Below are 22,713 nucleotides of genomic sequence, written 5' to 3'. Positions count from 1 at the left end.
TGGAAAAAATTGTATAATGGCCTCCTGGCCACACAAGCAGCGAGATTAGACCGCCAACTCTCTACTTTGCTGATAACGACCCCTGACTACAGAACATTTAGAAAAGAAATAAAAACCATACTATTTAAAAAATCCCTGATACCCAACAATCGAAACCAACCTAACGCCTCCCCACTCTCTAAAACAACCTAATGCCACAAGAACTACTTCATCCCTATGAACCAAGTTGACTACTCCCTAACTATTCTATAATTCCTCTGGAAATGGCCAGATAGATCCTTTTTGTAATCTGCCTTGAACCGCAAGGTAACGGCAGAATAGAAATCACTAATGTAATGTAAACAGTATAAACATTTTTAACATAAATAGACATTCAAAGTCAGAAGAAAAGAAAATGCCCATTTTCGAAAGCCAAACCACTAAATGCCCACTTTTTTTTTTTTTAAATTTTATTCTTTATTTAATAATTTTGATTTTAATACAATAATCTCAGTACAGCACATATTTCATATTAAGTGTAATTTATAAACTTAATAAATTAATAACAATAGTGCATCTTATCAATACTAAAGTTAAAACAATCCCATTCCCTATCGCGCCCACCCCCCCTCCCAGGAGACCTGGTTCTATGCCAATAGATATAGGATAATTCTTTCTCTAATTCAATATAACTCTCCCATATATCATTAAATTTTGCCCATTGATTAGTTAAAAGGGCCAAAAGTCTTTTCCTAAACGTTTCCTCACATCTCTTAAGGTAGGTACATTTAGCATACGCCATTTCTGGGCAAGTGTCAGTCTAGCAGTTATAAATGCTAAGTCCAAAAGTTTAGATTGAGAAGGTGTTAAACCTTCTATTCTTACTCCCAAGGATGCCCTTTCAGCATTCAGCTTAAGTGGAATCTGAATTAGTCTGCTCACATATTCAAATACTTGCTCCCAAAACTTCTGGACCCTTTGACATTCCCACCACATATGAAAAAATGTACCTCTTTCACCACATCCTTTCCACTCTGCTTGGTACATTTACTAATTAAAACGGGGATAGTATACCAATGTACTAGGAGTTTAATAATAATAATAAAATAACTTTATTTTCTATACCGCCATAGTCAGACGACTTCTAGGCGGTTCAACATCAAAAGAAGGCTAGACATTCAGCGAATTACCAATGCATGAGGGGAAGTTACAGGAGAAAGGGTTGTAGAGGAGGGAAGTGTAAGAGGGACTGAAAGTGGGACTGAAAGTGGGAGGGGAAGGAATTGCCTGAGGAATGCTTCGAGTTGTAGGGGAAAAAGTGTAGTGAGTGCGGAATGGTCTGTTTAGGTGATGAATTTGTCAAACAGAGCGCTTTTGATAGATTTTTGGAATGCATTGTAGGTCTGTCTGGTTTACCAAAGTGGCAGCTCTAGGATGTCTGAAAAAGATGTGATACAATTACCCCCCCACTCATCTATGGACCAATCCTTCCCAAGATCTTTTTCCCATGCTTTCATATATGATGTTTTGATTACTTTATCTTCATTTATAATTTTATATAACCCTTTTTCAAATTCAGATTTCTGTACAATTCCATTACTCTTCGCCTTATATGTCGATTTATAATTTTTGATCTGTAAATAAGGAAAAAGATCTCTCACTTGTAATTGATATTGATCTTGAATATCTATAAAAGCTTTTACCCCCCCCCTTCTTCTACTAATTGATCAAAACATACTAACCCTTTTACCTCCCACTTTTTAAAAGTTCCCCCCTCCCTATCTGGCATAAAATCTTGTGCATAGAATGAGATTTTGATAAAGAGGTTGATTAGAATTCGTAATGAAGTAAAGATTACTAGAAGGGAGATCATTTTAGAGATGGAACGGTAGGAGGAGAAGAGAGAGTGGGAAGTGCATTTCAAAATGATTCCAAAATGGGCATATAAAGCAGAGATAAGTCAAGTATTTGCAAGAAGTGGCATGGGAGTGCCCAGCTGTGGAAAAATGTTGGAAGCCTCACAGGGACAAGGATGGCTAAAATCTTTGACGTGTGCCTCTTAGACATGGGGGAGGATCCAGAGCACAGATCTAGTTAATGCAGAAAGCCTCTCCTCACGCTGGAGAAAAGTAAATGTTAAGAGAGGCAGCATCACCTCGTGCCCCCAGTCCCACAGCATCCTATCTTAGAGGATTCAGAGCCTGAGGTGAATCTCAAAAGGTGGCTCTTATTTGCTTTGTTTTAATTGGATTGGTTCAGCAGGCTCAGAAGTTCTGCCAGCCCAACCAATCAAATTAAAACAAAATGCCCTTTTAGATTCAGTCCTGGCGCTCCTGTGCTGGAGTATGACAGGATGCTGTGAAGGAGGAGCCCGAATACTGTGCTGGCCGCTGATTGGTCAGCCATCAGCCTAAAAGGAGTCAGTGTTGGGAAGAGAATCCCTGACCGCACAACACTGCATCATTTCCATATTCTTACATAGGCTAGAACCACTGCACATGCAGAAAAAATCCAGGGCAGAAATCTACAGACCCTAAATGTGTTTGGAACTTGCTGCAGCATAAAGATAGTTCCTTTCCATCATATATAAACTAACAGAGGGAAAAGCCAGAGTTGGCACTTTATCACAGCTGCTGACGTAACCATTGAATTCAAATCACAAATTCTAACTTGTTTGCTATTTAAAAGGATTGTTTAGCAGTGACAGTCCTTTCCGATGCTTAATTGGTTTTGTAAGAACGTTGTACTCGATAAATGAGTATGTTCCAGAATTTACCAAACACAACACACTTGTCCAATTACCCCACAGGCTGAAAAGGGCCTGAAGTCAGGTGGAGGCAAAACAGAGCTGAAGTGATCTGTTAAAAAGCACGACGTGAGCAGATGCTCAACAGCCATGATTTCATTTTTGTCTTGAGAGGAGGAAAATGCATGCGGGGGATTTTTTAGTCAAAGGGAAGTAAAAGTACAGAATATTTTTGCAGTGGAAGCTGAACAGGTATTCCCTGAAAAGTCACTTTTTCTAGTGGGTCCGAGCTATAAACCAACCACAGAGAGAGATGTTAGAGGAATTGGGAGAAGGTTGCAATCGAACTTTGGGTCTTCTTTCAGCCTAACCAAATCAACTGGCAGGATTCAAATCTGACAAGCTGAAGAAACTGGAGTGAGCCTTTCACCACTGAGTCCCCAGTGGAAATGCGACAGTCTCAATCCACTCAAAAACCCCTCTCAAGATCCTCCACAGCAGGAATGGGCAGTGCGTCAGCATGCTCTATAATACACATTACATTACATTACTGATTTTTATTCCGCTTGTACCTTGCGGTTCAAAGCGGATTACATAAGAAGAGAACTGGACATTTCCAGGAGGGTACATGACATTGGAGAATACAGGTTGAGGGTATAGACTTAATAACAGAATGAGTGTATAGACATAATAACATTGGAAGGTAAATCTGGTTACATTACATTACATTACATAGCAGATTGTCTGTATCCATATGTTGGTAGGTAATTGGTTTCGGTAAGATGATTTAGGTTCCAGGTAGTTTTTTGTTTTTTTTTTAATTGGTCGATTGAGGGTATGGTGTCAGGGAGTGCGTAGAACCTGGTCGGTGTAAGTGGAAGAGGAGAGGGAGATTAGGAAGATTGTAATGGTATTGAACAGTAGTGTTTTGATTTCTAGGGGAAGAGGAGAGGGAGATTAGGTAGATTGTATATACTTTTTGAATAGCAGCGTTTTGATTTCTTTACGGAATGCTTTGAAGTCAGATGTTGAGGTTAATAGTCTGGTGATGGAGGGTTCGAGTTTTGCTGCATGCGTTGCTATGAGGTTATCATAAAGCTTTTTTCGATGAGTGCCATTGAGTGGTGGGTATGAGAATGGTGTCAGTGATCTTCTTGTTCTGGGTGGAAGGTTACAGTTTAGGCGATCGTTTAGATAGGCAGGTGCAGTACCGTTGATTACTTTGAAGATTAGACAGTATAGTTTGAATTGAATTCTGGCTCGAATCGGTAGCCAATGTGAGTCTAGGTAGGCATTGGTGATGTGATCAAATTTTCCGAGGGAGTAGATTAGTCTGAGGGCTGTGTTCTGAACGGTCTGTAGTTTTTTGATCATGTTTGTAGGGCATGGTAGATATAGGATATTGCAGTAGTCCACAAGACCTAGTACCAGGGATTGTACAATGATTCTGTGTGTTCTTTGTCAAAGTATTTCCTTATTTTTCTTAAGTTGCGCATTGTGAAGAATGCTTTTTGGGTAGTTTTCTTGATTTGAGTCTGCATAGTGCAGCATCTGTCTATCAGCACTCCCAGGATTTTGAGGGAGGTTTGGATTGGGTATTTGATTGCTTTAATTTCCAGGTCTGTTATGGATGGTTTTTTTTCCATTTCGAGCATTAAGAATTTGGTTTTGTCCGAGTTTAGTTTTAATTTGTGGTTTGTCATCCATTTTTCTACTTCATTCAGTATTGTTTCCAGGTGTCCTGTTGTGGTGTGGTCTTGGGATTCGAAGGGGAGGAGAATAGTTATGTCGTCCGCGTAGCTGAATGATGTTACATTTAGGTTGTCTAGAGTGGTACCGAGGGAGGAGATGTAGAGATTGAATAGAATGGGTGAAAATGGAGATCCCTGCGGGACTCCGCATGGATTTGACCATGGGTTAGATTTCGTATCATTTATCTTAACTCTGTACGTTCTTGTTTTAAGGAATCATTGGAACCAGTTGTAAACCACCCCTGAGATCCCTATTGCATCAAGTATCTGGAGTAGTATGGTATGATCAACTAGATCGAAGGCGGCGGAAAGATCTAGTTGGATGATTAGGATCCTGTGTCCTTTACTGAGGTATTGTCGGGCTATGTCCAGTAGTGTTGCTAGTAGTGTTTCCGTGCTGTGGTATGATCTAAATCCTGATTGAGATGAGTGAAGTATATTGTGGTCAGCTAGGTAGTTGGTGAGGTATTGAGCCACCAGTCCTTCGATCAGCTTGACGTATAATGGGATCGAAGTGATAGGTCTATAGTTGGTAGGTGCGTCTATAGGGCCTTTTTGGTCTTTCAGTAGAGGTGTGATTATAATCTCTCCCAGATTGGCCTTCTATGAGAGTGCTTTGTATCCATTGCGTGAGGCTGGTTTTGAATTTAGGGGAGGCATTTGTAAGTAGATACGATGGGCAGTAGTTCAAGTCGCATGAGGTGTAATACACCCTAGCACCTGGACATTACTGCTGAACAGACTTGGGTCTTTTCCGAATCTCACATCCCATTTCTGAGATTAAGGAACTCCTGGGGTATTTACTTCAAAAAGCACCATCCCCACAACTGCATAACATGGCTGTGACAGGCTGAACCGTTGTTTGCAGATAATCAATACGTATTTGCTAAATGAAATGAATTTTAAATGCTTCCTGCATTCTTCCATATGGCTGTGCTGCATGTCCTATTGATCAGACTATAAAAAAGGTCTCACCTCTCTTCCCCTCTTATTGTTCTCTCCTCCACCGCCTGTCCTTTTCCAAATTCATCCCCTTCTCTTCCTTCACCCAGAATTACCGCCTCCTCCTGGTTCTGCCACATTATATGTCAGGAATTGAACAGCTTAGTTTCAACACCTAAGAACATTTTTTTTTTTTGTTTATGCTGGAAACAGGTAGCCTTAAGGATATGTGGAATCTGCAGTGAAATGCATTTCTTCCTAAGGAATATGATATCAAGTTTCTTCTCTTAATTCTTGAAAATCAAAATGTTCATTTGTCCAGAAAACAGGTTTGCAACGAAGCTCTTTAGTTGTGGTTCCAATTTCCTAAGAAAAGCCGAGCAGGGGAAGGGGCTCTTTTGGTTTTAAATCTTATTTATTTCAGGCTCTTTATTGCCCTTCCTGTAGACGGGCAGGGGACTGGGTTTATCACAGCTTTCTTTCTTTCTTTTATGACAAGATAATTAGTCTTCAGAAAGACACTTGATTACTGTGTGTAGCACGAATTGTCCTCAGATACCGGTTATCCCTAATATTGCTACACAAACAACTTTTCAGTCAATTGAGTTCAGTAAAAAATCAATACACAGTGGCCATATCTTTTCCCAAGAACTTGCTGAATCAAAAGGTTTCCATCTTCTTCTGCTCTTTTCAAAAAGGAAGTCACAGTTGCTTTGGTTACAGAGAAATAAAAAGGCCTTCCACAAGACTATTTTTCTAATCCTGAACTATAGGAATGCCATGAAGGCTTCTGGTCAAAGCAAGGGACAGCCTCAGCCCTCTCTCGGCTCTCCCTCCCCTCGCTGCATGCAATTCTCACATTTCCCTTCAAAAATGTTTGTGCAGAGTCTCCTGCAGTCATTGCTATGACAAAGATGCAGCAGAACGCCACACGCCCCCCTCCCCACAGGGCATAGGCAACGGGGAAGGGGGGCCTAAAGCTCCGCCCCCCCCCAATAATAATACTAATTGTAATGCCATTTCTTCCATTCATGCTTCATAGACACACACTATAATCTTATTAACAATACATAATAGTAACCACATAATTAAACTACACTGTTCGCAGAGAAAATGTTAACTATCAATTATATTCTGCTTTTTTTTTTGTACAGAGGTCGAGCCAGATGACGACACCTCAATAAGTGCTACAGAAAACTCTCTTTCAGTGCCAAAGAAGTACATCAAGAAGTAATACGAGCATAAGAAGAGCAAGATGTTTATGTCTATGTAAGATCTGATCTACCACTCCTGCATTTTACTGACCTAAGCGGTTTACAAAGTATCAAACTAAAATGAAATTAAGTACTTGAGAAGAACGGCCCGATCTGTCCCGAAGGCTCACAATCTGGCTAAAGTACCTGATTAATCTAAAAATATGTAACACATTTCCAAGATCAAAAATCAAAGAAATATGATAAAAAATTAAACAAATTGAAGAGAGAGAAAAGTCCTATTTAAGTGCAGGTCTTAATACAACACACTTCACAGAACATCAAAGAAATGAACATATGAAATAAATAAATCCCCGCAAAAATACAGTAGGCTGTAAGATAGTGGTCTTCACTCATTTTTAAGCTGAAGGAGAGCCTACTTGGGGCCACGACACCAACCAAAGTTTCTGAACACCTGGCCTCGGTCACACATGCAGAAAAGAGAGAAACCCCTTTGCCAGACTCTGCACACAGTACACCACAAAAGAAATGGATTTCTTCCTGAACAGTCCACAATATAAAAACAACAGATGTAAATTTTCAATCACTAAATTGAAAATAAAAACATTTTTCCTACCATTGTTATTTGGCGATTTTATTTTTCTGATCATCTTTTTCCCTCTGTGCTCTTAACTCTGTTTCTAAGGCTTTAGGGCTAATTTAACCTACAGTCTTGTGAAAAAATTAAGACACCCCATGAAATATGTGAACATTTCTTAAGAAAGAACTGAATATCGATGTCAAATCTTTTTTTTTATTTATCTGTAGAACAGAAAGTGATGTAATTGCAGGTAAACAACAAAATTTTCCTCAATTTACTCAAGAAACAAAAGTTATCCACAAAAATGTGTATTCTAACTGAGGAATAAATTAGGACCCCGACATATCCTCCCACTTAAAGTGGCTCAAATCACACACAGGTGTATCACATCAGGTGCACTTGGTTAGAACATCGTTACTCAGCATTTTGAAGGTTTGCCCTAGCTAAACCTCAGACATTTAGTTTGGTGTGCTCATGACTGCTGCGGTGAGAGTGAACACCATGGTGAGATCAAAAGAGCATTCCAGGAAAAGAACCTCATACTAACTGTGAAGCATGGAGGTGGAAGTGTCATGGTTTGAGGATGCTTTGCTGCAGCAGGACCTGGCCAGCTCACCATCATAGAATCCAACTGTGTATCAAAGGGTGCTTGAGGAACATGTGAGACTATCTTAAGAAAATTAAAGCTGAAGCGGAACTTGGCCCTGCAACATGACAATGACCCAAAACATACCAGTAAATCCTCTAAGGACTGGCTGAAAACTACGAAATGGAGAGTCCTGGAGTGGCCAAGTCAATGCCCTGATCTTAATCCCATTGAAATGCTGTGGGATGATTTGAAACGGGTTGTACATGCAAGAGACCCCTCAAACATCTCACAGCTGAAAGAATTCTGCATTGAGGAGTGACCGATGTCAGAGACTGGTAGATGGCTGTTAGAAGAATCTCACTGCAGTTATTTCAGCCAAAAGGGGTAACATTAGCTATTAGGGTGTCCTACTTTATTCCTCAGAATACACATTTTTCTGGATACCTTTTGTTTCATGAGTAAATCAAGGAAAACTTTTGTTGTTTACCTGCAATTACATCACTTTCTTTTCCAGAGAGAAATAAAAAATGATTTCACATCAATATGTGAACATTTCTTAAGAAAGAACTGAATATTTCATGGGGTGTCCTAATTTTTTCACATGACTGTACCTGTTCATTGCACCCAAAATAACTGCTTCAGGACCATTTGAAGAAGGGGGAGATGATATAGTGGTCTTTAAAAATCACAAAGCAGGAGTTGTGGAGCTGTTGCAGCAACTGAAGTAGTTCCAAAGGGGATAAATGGCTTCAAGAGGTTAAGAGAGGCTCTCTGGTTCGATTTGGGCAGGATTCAGAGCAGCAGAGGTGCCAAAGGGATGAGCTTGACTGTGGTGGAAGGTGGCTCTCTGGAGGACTCCCTGAGGGCACTCACGCAGACTGTGCATTTGTTTCAATTCCCAGAGGAATTTTTTTCATACACTGCTGCAGACTATTACAGCCTCAGATATTAGATTATGTACTTTACCACTGAACGGTACAGCCCTTTCTGTCAGCAGAAAATACACAGCTCTGTAATATTACAAATACACAAAATATTCAAAGCCCCCTCCTCCAGAGTATTATGATTATTTTAGATTTCTGGGGAGTGGGGTAGGAAGGAAAACATTCACATTTATGTCACCTTACTTTTGTAGCAATATTTCATTATCTCTAACAAGCTCAAATGTCTCAGTATTGCCCGGTCAACTGTTCTCAGAGGAAGATGGCATCAAAATGTTCTTTTCCAAATTCTCAGTGTGATTCTTCAACGATTATAACTGTATTATCACCCTTCTATATTTTACACTTTGGAAGCTGCACCCTAGGCCCAGGACACAAACTGAATGGGCAATCTCTTCCTTTGGTCAGGAGCTTCTTAATTTAAATTCAATATATAAAGAGTGATATGTAGCACAATTTAGAGAACAAATTAGGAGAACATTTATTCTAACGTGTCAAATTTTGACCTGACACCTTTCAAGGAAAAAGATCTCCTCGCCATAAGGGTGATTTCACAAGTAAGTTTCGGCACAACAGAGTAAAAAGCAACACATCACATGGATGACCTACCTTGCTGCTTCCCAGGCCCTCTCCAGAAATGCAGCTTTTCAGGTCAACAAATGCTCATTTTACTTTGTATTTTAAAACTCTTTAATAGTTTCATAAAGCAAGAGAGCCAGGCAAAGTCACACAGCAACAAAAACATTTCCCCTTCCTCCCTTAGTGGAAGCTGGAACCTTTCCATTCTTTGGCTCTAAAATTTAAATTGCCCCTCTTTCCAGATCTGAGCTGAAGGTGATTTCCTTGCCTCTAAATTGATAGATGAGGCAATGAATGGTTACAGGACTTGCCTAAGGCCACAAGAAGGAGGATTTGAACCCCTGGTTCTGAGCTCATTGCTCTACCAACTAGACTGCTCAATCTTTGCAGGCTACCACTGATTCTTTGGCAGGTCACACTTTCCCAAAGGTTGTAAAAATATACTGCGTCTTGCAGTGAAAAGAGGGAAATTCACATGGAAACCTGAATGTTCAGGCCTTTCACAAGATGTTCTTGGCAATGGAAAGCGCTTATAACAGCAATTACTTCTACAGAAGTGGAAATCTATACATTCTGCTGGACAAAGAGCAATCTTTCTCTTTTGGTTAAAGAAAGATAAAAAGACTGAAGAAAATCAGCATACTGACTTGTAGACGCTGCCCCCATTGCCATGTCCGAGAAGCTCCTGGTAACGGATATCTTGTTCATTCATCTCCACAAGAAGAAAGACAAACAAAAAAAGAGATGTCAGCCTAGGGATGGAGATGTCAAGGAAAAGCAACTCCAGGCCATAAACAACCAGCGGCCCAGGTCATCCCAAGTTCAGCCGCAAGAACAGAGAGATCAATACAACATTTGCTGTGCAATTTATAAAAGAAGATACCAAGGGACAAACTGATGGAAAGTGTAATGACAATTTGCTTGCCTGGGTCATTTCATTAAAGTTTGATAAAAGGTGTCAAAATGGAATGATCCAGACATCTCTCAGGAGAGGCAAGATGTGTCTGCCTTTATACAACCCTCTTCTCTCTCTTTTGTTTTCTCCTTGGTGCAGCTTGAGAGCCACATGGGGGCCCCTCCACTGGAACAACTCCAGGAACTGCAATTAATACTCTTTTCCCCCTTCTCCCATACTCTGATTAGCATTTCAACCATGAGTGGTCAGCCACGTGTGCAGTGAAGGCCCTGCACCTTTCAGATCCTTCCATCTTGCATTCCATGAGTAACCCCACAGCTCCAGAGAGATACTCAACAACCACTAAGATCCAAAATGTAGGATCCTTCGGTAGGCCTAATTTCATTCTCTCAATTTAGATGTTCAGAAGTTACATCCCTAGATTTTTTCAATATTGGTTTCTACATAAACAGAAGCCAACTAACTCCAAAGTTTCTCTCTCATGCTCTAAGTCCGATTATTAGCTTTACTAAGGAAATTTCAAGTTTATTAAAAATTTGTTGTACACGCAATGTCAAATACTTCAATGCCTATGACAATTTAAAATTAGGAGACAAACAATAAAAAAACTTTATACAAATAAACATACAGTGTATACGTACAAATATTTACCAGTACAAAAGGAAAGGAGGGTGAACTACAATCTTTAAAGAAAATAGAGATACATTTGGGGAAAAAACAACTGGAGGGTAATTAAAATTATCTTGAAAGCATGGTTAAGCCTGGAGGAGAAGGTAAAGAAGATTGTGACCTATACGTAAAGTCTGATTAAAATTAGGTATTAGAGCATATGCATTAATGATAGATGAATGATGCTTTCTATGTCTCAAATGCGTCCTTAAACAAGTAACTTTTTAAAGAGCTTTTAAATTTTTCTAGTGAGGATTCACCACGTAAGTAAATTGGTAAGTTGTTCCAGATCTGGGGTGTTATAACCAAAAAAATAGTAGATCTCCTAGTACCTATTACTTTTAAAGAGGGGATAGTCAGCAGATGATGTTCTGTTGATCTAAGTGTCCTGACTGGAGAATATGGTATTAGAAGACGACCTAGAAATATTGGTGCGTTAGTTTGTTGGATTTTAAAGGTTATCAGTGCGATTTTATAAATTATTCTATGCGAGATTGGTAACCAGTGTGCTTTTTGTAACAGAGGTGTGACATGATCATATTTTTTTGAATTGGTAATAATTTTTATTGCTGTATTTTGTACATCACTCCTTGAGAGATTATATGAAAATGGTGACATCTATGGGGCAATGCTCAGGGCTTTCTATGTAGGTTAAAGTACATTTTCTCATATAAAAACATATTTAAGCAACTGTTCCTTGCATGGTGCAAGTAAAAGTACATTTCCTATTCATAGTATGTGTGCTATCAGCGGCATATGAAAAGGGAGGGGAGGTGAAAGCATATGCAGAAATTCATTGGCACACCTCCATGTATTTTGCAACTGTTCCCGTGTGTGGGTGCCAATTTACCTGCATCCTGTGCACCAGTGAGGTTTTACCTATGGGTACAGGACTGTAAGCTCAATGGGGACTTTCTCCTAAGGTCTAGGAAATAGTCTTTTAGTAAGTTCAATCTTGCTGTCAATCACAGGAGAAGGGGATCACGAACAGATCAGAGGGGGTTATCATGCCGCTGTACCGGGCTATGGTATGCCCTCACCTGGAATACTGCATCCAGCACTGGTCGCCATACATGAAGAAGGACACGGTACTACTCGAAAGGGTCCAGAGAAGAGCAACTAAAATGGTTAAGGGGTTGGGGGAGTTGCCGTACGGTGAGAGATTAGAGAAGCTGGGCCTGTTCTCCCTTGAAAAGAGGAGACTGAGAGGAGACATGATCAAAACATTCAAGATAATGAAGGGAATAGACTTAGTAGATAAGGACAGGTTGTTCACCATCTCCAAGGTAGGGAGAACAAGAGGGTACTCTCTAAAGTTAAAAGGGGATAGATACTGTACAAACGTAAGGAAGTTCTTCTTCACCCAGAGAGTGGTGGAGAACTGGAATGCTCTCCCGGAGTCTGTTATAAGGGAAAACACGCTCCAGGGATTCAAGACAAGATTGGACAAGTTCTTGCTGAACCAGAACGAACGCAGGTAGGGCTGGTCTCGGTTAGGGCACGATGGACCGCTGGTCTGACCCAGCAGCGGCAATTCTTATGTTCTTATGTAAAAGAAATACTAAATAGTTAAGGCTTTGAATGATGGTTCCCTGATGAGGGCAGGAAGTGGAGTAGAAATAACACAAGGTGTGCAGGAGATAAGTGATAAAACTTCAGCAGAGCCCTTTTCTAGTAAATTATTACAGGACCAATTAATCCTTATTTGCTATGGAAAGCTCAGATAGACAAACTGACTCCTGCAGCTTCGTCGGTGCTTTCCCAATGGAAGTGCTAAGGGCTTCAGACAATGGTCACAGTCCCTGAGCACACAATTGGAGAGATTTAGTAAATCCCATTTTAAGAAGCCGAGGCTCATTGGGAAAAACCGGCCAGTCAAATGTTTCTTATGAACTGCTGACACTATATCGATGGTGGATCAATGGGTAGCATTTATGCTGAGCGACAGAAAAGAAATAAATATTTATATCGCATAACCTATAACAATGAGAGCAGGCAGAAAGCTATTTCTACCCTGCCAATATTTGATTATCTTGAAGAATCATGGCCCCTTTTCTTTTCCTGATTAATAGAAAGCCTCATACTAAACAAGAGTGAAAAGGACTGAAGATTATTAATGCCTGGCAGCCATAAGAGCCTGCAATGAGCAAGGTTTCCACCAACGTGGTTTCCCTCTCTTGTCCTGCTGCAAGTAACTATGAATGGATCTGTGTGTGGCTTTGACCCAGCATATGACTAAGTAGAAAGTCCTTCACAGCTGAACTGTTTCCAGCCCTCTCACCTTCATTCAGATGCAAATTTGATGATTACTGGGCAGCAAGTCTACTCTGTCCCAGTGCACCATGGCATTTACCCATGTACTGTGCTATCTGTGAGGACAGAAGTTGCAGGTGTGAGACAGGGCGGAGAGCAAGCGCTGCTTAACTGTCTTCTTGACAGTCCCAATGACGACGGCTTGATTCATGAAATGCCGATGAAGCAGAAAGAGGTGAGCGCATGGAGACGCTGACTAGGTATCTGAGATAATTAAGATTTCAGCCTTCGGAACATGGAAGGGAAGTGAGCAGCAGTTAAGAAAATCAATAAGAGTCTTTGATTTGCACTGACAGAGATGTCTCAGCCAATCGAGCCTAACAGGAAGGCTTGATGCCACAAGACAGGTGTGTGTCCGTGAAGGCTCTCACACAGTCCTCCAGCAGAGCAAACATGATGGTAGATTTAGCTGCTTATATTTAAAAGCATTAAACTGGTTTGGGATCTGCCCATCTGTAGCAATTGGAACTAGCTGTGCTGCAGTTCCATTTTGATTGTCAATTACTAATGGAAAGCATTCAATCCAGATTTCTGAGGAGGAAATAGAGGGAGGAAAGGGGTAAAGACACCCAGAAGAGAGAACAGCTAGTGCTGGAGAGAGAAAGTCAGGGGTGAACAGAGCCAGATTTAAAACCCGGGTGCCTATATATACGGGAGGGGCAGGAGAGGGAATTAGAAAGGGTGAAAACACTGTCATTTCAGTGCAGAGTCTACGAGTCAACATGTGACTTCATAAGCCCTCCTCCAGCACAGGGAATACACCACCACGACCAGGGCAGGTGTGCGCGCACATGTGCTGGCTCGGCTCGTAGGTCCCACACTGAGCTTAGCTGAATTTTGTAGCTGGAGGGCTCAGATGGCATCAAGGCAGCAGTGGCAATGCTGCGGTACCCTCAAACAGCTTTGTGTAATGCAACTGTTAAAATCAGTGCTCGATTTTTTTACCCTCTTTTTAACACTTTATTTCCAATTTAACAAGTGAATTATACGCAACAAAAGAATCCGAATAAAAGTTTGCACTAGAATGAAAGAACATAAATAGTGCTAAATCAAAATTGATGCATTAAAACAAAAGTTAGCTTTAGGAGGAAAATGGAAGCAAATGGGTTTAAACTACATGAACTTTCTGGTCCAGGGGCCTCTGAAACAGAGACCTTCTGCCCCAAGAAATCACCTGAGGCATTCTCTTTACCTTCAATCTGGAATCAGTGGCACCAACGGAACCACGATCATGTTTCAAGATCATCTTTAAAGATATAGGGCTCGACTGAAGATTTGTTGATTTTAAGATAGATCATTTGGAACTACATTCTAAAAAACGTTGAAACATTGTAGTTTTTTAAATTTTACGGAAGACCTGAAAGGAAATACATGATCATATCTGAACGGGAGGAAGGTCATTCCCTAGTGCAGTCAATAGGTAGGAAAAAGACTGAGGACAATTCCCTGGGATCAACTAAGTAGCATTTGCTCCATTGGCAGGTGGTTGCGATCCAGTGCTGATTTGCTCATCTTCTGACAAATCACTTTGTTGCATGTGGAGTAATTGTGTGGCTCATTAGCATTGCTTCCAGTTTAGTGCTTGGGTTTTGTTCTATACTTGCCACATCAGAACTAATTGTAGAACCAGTGAAAACCCCCAGTGTCGAGATCAGCTGCTTGGGATGAGGGCTCAACATCTGAAGCATCAATGTCTGAATTTCAGGTGTCTCTGTCCTGTTATCTGTAAAGGAAAACGAGCAAGTGCCCTGGAAAACATCCTGCAGGCACAGAGAAAGCCCACCACGAAGCATCCGAACCCCAGGAACTTACAGAGAGAATGCAAAAATCAAATTAGCACTTGAACCAGTTGACCTCTTGCTAAAAGGGAAAAAATAGGTAAGAGAAGGCAAATATCAACCTATTCACCCACAAAATTCAAATTTTTACCCATTTGGACAAGGAATTGCATCTATATAGTGTATACAGTCATTATAGTTTCATAGTTTATTTAAATTTTGATTAAGCACTTATCCAAAGGTACATAATACAGTAATTTAAAATAGCTGGGGAACAAACGTTTTAGATAATAAACATGAACAAACATTGCAAACATATTAGGAACATGAAAACATTGGGAAAAAATAAGGAAAGTACAATAGGAAAGGGAAATGATTTAATTCATGAGAAAATAGGTGTGTACGTAAGTAAGATCAGTTAAAAGCGTCTTTAAAAAGCAAACATTTTAGGTTACTTTTAAATTTTTGCAAGTTTTGTTTAGCTCTGAGAAATAGGGGGAGAGAATTCCCGATTAATGAGGCAGTGACTGAAAAAATGAGGGTACGACGAGTAGCAATTATCTTTAAGGATGGACCGTTGAGGGTCTGGGAGGGTCCGACGGAATTAATAATCTGGGCTATCTGGCCTCTTGTAAGCTGATGCTAAAGTCTAATAGTTTGATGTTGTTGCAAACCAGGAATCTTCCTGTTTCGTAGGAAGATTCCAGGGTCCCACAGTATTGTCAATCTGGTAGTGAATAGTCCTCCCAAAAAATCTCAACATTTGGACAGGACCACCAAATACGTCCCATGGTTCCTACGCCATCACAAGGTTGTAAACACAAGGCTGAGACGTCGAGGAACCAACGGTGAAGAAGGTCTGGGGTTAAAGACCCAGGTACAATATTTAACATTCTTCTCCTTAATATTGGAGCCAGCTCTCCATACCATCCTATTCTTCTGCTGTATATGTGTGGCCTAGTTCCTGTTCCCACTTCTTTCCATGTCGGGGATCCCAAGGTCTCTGAGGTATCCATAAAGTGGATTCACTAAAAATCTAGTGGAGCAAAACTCTTCATACACATCTTCCAAATGAGACATGATCTAAACCGTTTAGATCAGTGTTTCTCAACTCCGTCCTGGAGTACCTCCTTGCCAGTCAGGGTTTCAGAATATCCACATTGAATTTGCATACACTGCCTCCATTATATGCAAATGTCTTTCGTGCATATTCATTGAAAACCTGACTGGCAAGGGGTGGACTCCAGGACCGAGTTAAGAAACACTGGTTTAGATGACAAGAGGTGAGTAAGTTGTAAATAAGCATACTGGAACAAAGGGGGGGGGGGGAAGACCATAGTCTCCTGACAGCCACTTAAATCAAATCATCACTGTAGAGCAGGGGTCTCAAAGTCCCTCCTAGAGGGCCACAATCCAGGTGGGTTTTCAGAATTTCTCCAATGAATATGCATGAGATCTATGTGCATGCACTGCTTTCAATGCATATTCATTGGGGAAATCCTGAAAACCCGACTGGATTGCGGCCCTCAAGGAGAGACTTTGAGATCCCTGCTGTAGAGTATCCCCAAGTTTTCAAACCTTTTCTCTCCCATGTTCGATACATTGAAGGGACTTGTCCTGGAGGAAACTCCAGGTTGAAAATCAGTAACTGGGCTCATAGAGTCCCCTATATGAAAAGTATAAGCAACTGTAGGTGGAAATTGATGGTGAAAAGATCTTTGGCAGCCAGATCAAATACTGCAGAGGGACAGGGCCGGCTTGCAATTGTTTGGTGTATACCCATTGTTTAAACTGGTGATGCTGGAACCATTCAATGGTTGGCACAAGATTCAGCAGCTCTACAAGAATTCCAAAGGTCCAGGACCTCAAGCCCTTCCCTTTCAGGGGCTCAAAACAATATCTTATAGGAGAACTGCAAATAAACGTATGTGGTTTATTCTGAAACGAGAAAAGCGTCAGATGAGAGACTGGCACTGGAAGGACCTGAGGAACTTGAGGTCACTGCCAGTGGCAGCCCCTAGTTCCTACTCCAGGTCAGTGATCTGACAGCAAGTCAACAGAGTTCCTCCCCTTCTCTAACTTTCCTTTGAAGTCATACATAATCCCACTCTCCTGAAACTCTCATCCAGGCTTTGAGAAGCAGTCACGGTTTCCAGCTCCTTCTGGCAGACAACCAGAGCCTCTCTAAAAGGCAGCTGAAAGTGCAGACACATCTTGGGGAGGGGGAGAAGTCATGCAGGAAGACACTCCTACTGAAAAGCAGATTATTGTAGGTCTCAGCAAGTTAAAAGAACTTCTCCTACCTGGCCATTGGCTAAAATCTTCTTAAGTTCTGCTGAGGATTTCTTTAGGCTAGAGAAGAAGACAAGCAGAGAACAGACGCAGTTTGTAAATTATAAAGGCAGAAACCTGACCATATTCTTTCTGCTATGAAAAGCAGCAATTTCATCAATCTGTATTGGGCAGTTTTCAAAAGGGCTTGAAGAGCTGCAGAACCACTTCTATTACAGTCAACTAAGTTAAAGCCCACTGCTGAGAACTGGCCTAAATGGAGCAGCTACAACTGAAAGAGTTACGTTAATCATGACTTTAAACCAACCCTACAATCTGAGTGGATCAACATGGCCGTTCACCAAGGGAACTCGATCGCTATATGGCTCAATGAAAGGGAAACATTTCCTCTGCTCCTCGTGTCCCACACTTTCATTCTCCCACTGGGTCTTTTTACCCCAGCAAGTTCCCATCAGGCTGCAGGTCAGTCGTTCTTTCACCTGGCTCTTACCTGTTGCTTGCCAGCGGGTCAGACATCGCTGGGCTGCTGTTGTGAGAGGATCCAGCGCGAGTATTTACCTGCAAGCAGACAGAAAACGTTGACCAAATCTCTTCTCTTCCGACCTGACCAATGAAAAGATGCAATTTTATTCATTTTCTGCACATAACACAGGGCTTCTGTGTAGAAAGCACACACATGTACTGCTACACCACAAAGTCTGTTTGTGCTTCAGCCTCTACACAGACCATGGAGTCACCAGACTACTGTACTGTGTGGCGGATACTGGAGTCCCAGGAAAAGTGGCTGAGCCACTCGTAGAATTTCCAGCTCCCCGAAGACCCCCCTTCATCACGCTTTGGTGTTCTCTGCTCCTTTGAGCATTGCGTTGCCCCCTGACCTTCTGCAGCCCACTAACACACTCCCCTTGGCGTCCTGATCCGGTCCTGTCCCTAATTCCTTAACTGCTACTATTTAAGACTTTCTAACGCCTCAGAAACGCAGGCTCTTGGCCTCAGCTTTTGCAAAAAAGAGCTGTCTGTACGCCATCCCCCCTTGCATGTGGGTCAACACTTTCATTTAACTTTATTGACTTTTTTATATTTTATGTGTTAGATTTACATTTAGTGTTACGATTTTTACCTGTTTAAGGTTTCCTTGAGCCCCTGAGTGAACGAAAGACAGACTTTTTAGATTGTGTGTCCTCGGTAAGAATAAAAGTTCTTCTGAAGAGTTCCTGGCTTTTGCGTAAAGTTGTGACTGGTCCTCATCCAGTTGCCATGGGAGTGACCAGTAACTCTCCCTTCAGCCTTTCACTAGTGCCAGCCCTATCGCTATGATAACTGGGTACTTATACCACCCCCCCTTGTCAATTTCATCTAATTTACACCTTTCTTGATCCCTCATCTTCTCCATGCACTAGGAAATTCTGAACTGGACTCCTGTAATCCAGAATTAAATCAACGTCATTATTCTGTAAAACATATTCAAAATACTCCTCTCTGCATTCTATCGCATGTGACAAGATTTGATCATATTACTCCACTTTTAATAAAAACCCCTGGCTTCCAATTCTAAATTCGCAGTATAATTCACTGCTATTTATTACTTCTATAGCACTGAAAGGTGTACCCAGCGCTGTACAGTTTGACATTTAATAGATGGTCCCTGCTCTGAAGAGCTTACAATCTAACTCGGACATCACATATAGGGCTATGGATGTAGTGCAAAACCTAAAGTGAGAGGAGTTAGGAGATGAAAGAAGTAGGCTTTGAACTTGGACTTCTTATCCCTCCGTTCCCGCCACGATGGCCGTCTCTTTGTTGCCCTGATCTTCTAGGGCCAGATTGATAGACTCTGCCTATCAGAGTGCATTGGTCTCCTCTGGAACTCCCTCCTCCCAGTCATTTTAACATTGTGACTGGTTGCACCAGTATGGAGTTCAGTGTTTTAGTGGAGAAGTAGCCTAATGGTTAGTGCAATGGACTGTGATCAATTCCCACTGCAGCTTCTTGTGACCTACGTCTCCATTGGCCCAGATAGTCCTGCCATATAATGTGTACAGTGCTGTGTACATTTAGTACTACTACTGAAACCACTACTAGTAGTAGTAATTTTAGTCTAGTCTAATTGTCTTTGAGCCAGATGCACTAAACAAAATCGGTAAGACCGTGTGGGTCCACTCCGATCTGATTTTTGGCCGATTCGAAAAGAGCAAATGATTTGCATGGAAGTTCGTCGTAATCCCAGACTTTCCCATCCGATTGATCGCTGGGAGCTAGAAGAGGAAGCTCAAACACCAGAAAGGTAGGGGGAAGCCCCAAAGCAGCTGTTCAGGGCAGGAAGCCCTTGTTATTTTAATGGACAGATGTTGTGGATGTGTTACAAACGCACAATATCTGTCTCATTAAAAAATAAAAAAGCCCCACCACCACACACGAGAAAAAATTGTCAGGAGGGATGCCCACTCCCTCCTGCCAACAGAGGCCCACCAGCGCTAGGCACCCCCTACCCTACCCCTTTCCCCACAAAAAGAGGCAGGAGGGATACCCACTCCCTTCTGCCACTGGATGCACCCCCGAGCCTCCTCCACCTCCCGAACCTTCTCAGTACCTTTATCTGAAGAGAGCAGAAGGGAGGCTCGGTACCTCCAGCTCCAAGGCCCACTGATTCAAAATGGCGGGCCTTCCCCTCCTCGGGGCATCATATGATGCACGGGGAGGGGCCTAAGGCCCCTCCCAAGGCATATGAGCCAATCAGGGCCTTAGGCTTCTCCCTATGAATCCCGGGATACAGAGGGAGGAGCCCAAGGCCCTGATTGGCTCAGTTAAAGCAATCAGGACCTTAGGCCCCTCCCCGTGCATCATATGATATACTGATGGGAAGGCCCACCATTTTGGATCGGCAGGCCTCGGAGTTGGAGGTACCGAGCCTCCCTCCTGGTCTCTTCAGACAAAGGTACTGGGGGGAGGGGAAGGTTTGAGGGAGATCCGGTGGCAGGAGGAAGTGGGCATCTGTTTTGCCTTTATTTGGGGGGAGGGGAGGGTATGGTTTGGGAAGTGGTGACTGGCACAAGGGGGCCTTTGTTGGCAGGAGGGAGTGAGCATCCCTCCTGACAATTTTTTCTTGCACGGGGGGAGGGGGGGAGGGACCAGCAGGGCAGGAGGGAGTGGACACCTTCCTGCTGTTTTTGCTGCCGCAAAGAGGTCAGTACCAGGTGCTGGTTTGTCGAGGAGGGCCGTCATCAGCGGAGGGGGAGGTCTTCATTTTTCTTTCTCTAATGGGGCAGATATTGTGCATGTGTAACACACACAGCATCTGTGCCTGTTAAAAAAAGATGTTTGGCATGTTATAAATATTTTTGCATCAGTGGGACAGGTCAGCAACTGGTCTTGACCAGTTCAGCGATCACTTTTTTTGTGCATTGGGAAGCCATGTTAGAGCATCAATTGCTCTGCTAGTTTCCATGGCATTTCAATATTAATGAGCTTATTTGCATGGTCAGTTCGGGGAATGAGTGATTGTGTAGAAAATCAGGTCAGCAAATGCGATCGCTGACTTTAGTGCATCTGGCCCTTTGTCTCTAATTTTCTGACTTTTAACTTCCCTGTCCAATCCTTATTGTAGTTCCTTTCTGGTTTCGTAAATCACCTCGCTGTTCTGTACAAGAAGTGGTAGATCAAATGCATTAAACCATAACTACCTTCCCTACTGTCCTAACTTGAGAACGCCAGCTCCATGGTGAACCAAACCTTGGGTCGCAGCCACCAGAAGAGCCCCAGGAAACCATCATTTTAAGAGGCCCAAAGGAGCAAATAATAATAATTTAGAAAGATGAAAATGGAAATTCCTTCTGAGCATAATTTTTTTAAAAATCATCTTTGTTTAATGATTGTTTTGACATGAAATGGATTTGATTGCGATTCTGCAGGAGAATGCAGAACGCAAGCAGCACCCAGCAGGGAGAAATCATCCTGCCATCTCTGGATGAAAAAGCCCCGCTTGTCAGAGCTGGAGAAAGTGCAGTTTTATGTGACATTTCAATAAGTGGAACACAGCATTACAAATCCATCCAACTTCCCTGAAACAATTACTGAAACGCCTACCTTCAGGCCATGTATGTTCCGTTTCCCAGGAGGCTTGCAGGCTGCAACAATAATTGACTAAATTGTAGAATACATCAGGGCCATTTACAAATTTGCTGCAAACGAATCGTTTAAAAAGAAATGAGGGCAACGCCAAAATTAGCAGCAAGAAATGATTGAGAAGAGGCTCTTGAGACCTTGTGTGGGAAATCTGAAACATTTCTAAAAATAAAAAAACTTGCAGAAGTGAGCCTTTCTTTCTCAATGCAACACCACCGCTTATACATTCTAATTTCTGCTCAAACGTGCTCGAGTAGGCAAAGCTCTCGGGAATTCGGGTCATGCATGCACCGTTCAGAAAAAGATGTGATCGTGGTTGCACTGGATTAAAACAAGTATTCTGGCAACAGAGCAAAGCAGAGGAAACAGATCTCGATATGCAACCCCATTTCCCTCACTGTTCTACGTCTTCCTTTGGCAAACGTTCCCACTTTAAAATGGCGGTGCTCTACACTGGTGTCAATTTTGATTGATTGTCTTAAAGGTGTGAATTGGATTTTTTCCTTCTCTCTCAGGCCCAAAGGCACTTTACCCCTCGTTTGCCAACTGAAAACGCAATGCAGGCCACTGCAGCAATAGTAACGGTTGGTCCTTCTATACTTATATCTGGGGCAGGGAACCTAGGCCTAGATTCTCAAAAGGTCGCATTAAAAACCAAAGGGCTGCGGTCGCAGCCGTTACAGAAGCAATTTTTAAAAAGCGAGCCATTTTCCAAAAAACACTCATGCAAATGAGGTTGGCAGAGAGTAGCGAAAATTCACTAAATTTGCATGTGTCCATCGCTGGTGATAACAATGGACACATGTGCAGAATAAACGCAAACACCCCCCACCGCCAAAAAAAAACAAAAAACCCAACCACAACAAATTGAGCTGTCAAAATCATGCAACCCTCCAACCGACAGTGGAAGAGATGCCCACTGTCTCCCACCGCCAAGTAACTGCACCCCCCCCCCCCCCCCGGCAGCAGGAGAGATGCCTACTCTCTCCCACACCATGCAACTCCCTCAAGGCCTAAGGCTCTGATTGGCCCTGGTTAAGGCCCCTCCTATGGGTGGGACCTTAGGCGCTTGGGCCAATCAGAGCTTTAGACTCCTTCCTGTTGCATCCGGGGAGAAGCCTAAGGTTCTGATCGGCCCAGACGCTTAAAGACCCTCCCATAGGAGGGGCCTTAAACAACCTGGGCCAATCAGAGCCTCCCCACCAGGGAGGGGAAGACCCATCATTTTGAAGAGGCGGGCCTACTGGTCGGAGGGAGTAGTCATCCCTCTGGCCAGCCATCTAAATAAGGTAAGGAGGAGAG

The 22,713-nt window shown here is 42.3% G+C and overlaps 1 protein-coding gene across 7 annotated transcripts in view; it reads right to left on the bottom strand.

Annotated features, from left to right (window-relative positions):
• MAP2K5 (mitogen-activated protein kinase kinase 5) overlaps positions 1 to 22,713 on the bottom strand; it is a 229,552-nt gene that overhangs the window by 182,281 nt on the left and 24,558 nt on the right. For all 7 annotated transcript variants that reach the window (XM_033920062.1, XM_033920063.1, XM_033920066.1 and 4 more), the window contains 4 exons: positions 21,373 to 21,413; positions 17,780 to 17,847; positions 17,301 to 17,349; positions 9,969 to 10,033 (listed from right to left, as the gene is read on the bottom strand). In XM_033920062.1, coding sequence (XP_033775953.1) covers positions 9,969 to 10,033; positions 17,301 to 17,349; positions 17,780 to 17,847; positions 21,373 to 21,413 — 223 coding nt within the window. The remainder of the gene's footprint in view (positions 1 to 9,968; positions 10,034 to 17,300; positions 17,350 to 17,779; positions 17,848 to 21,372; positions 21,414 to 22,713) is intronic.

This window comes from Geotrypetes seraphini, chromosome 14 (assembly GCF_902459505.1).
Source record: "Geotrypetes seraphini chromosome 14, aGeoSer1.1, whole genome shotgun sequence".
In the NCBI taxonomy this organism is placed as follows: Eukaryota; Metazoa; Chordata; class Amphibia; order Gymnophiona; family Dermophiidae; genus Geotrypetes; species Geotrypetes seraphini.
The sequence above is the reverse complement of the archived record's forward strand: the minus strand, read 5'-3'. Positions and strand labels throughout refer to the sequence as shown.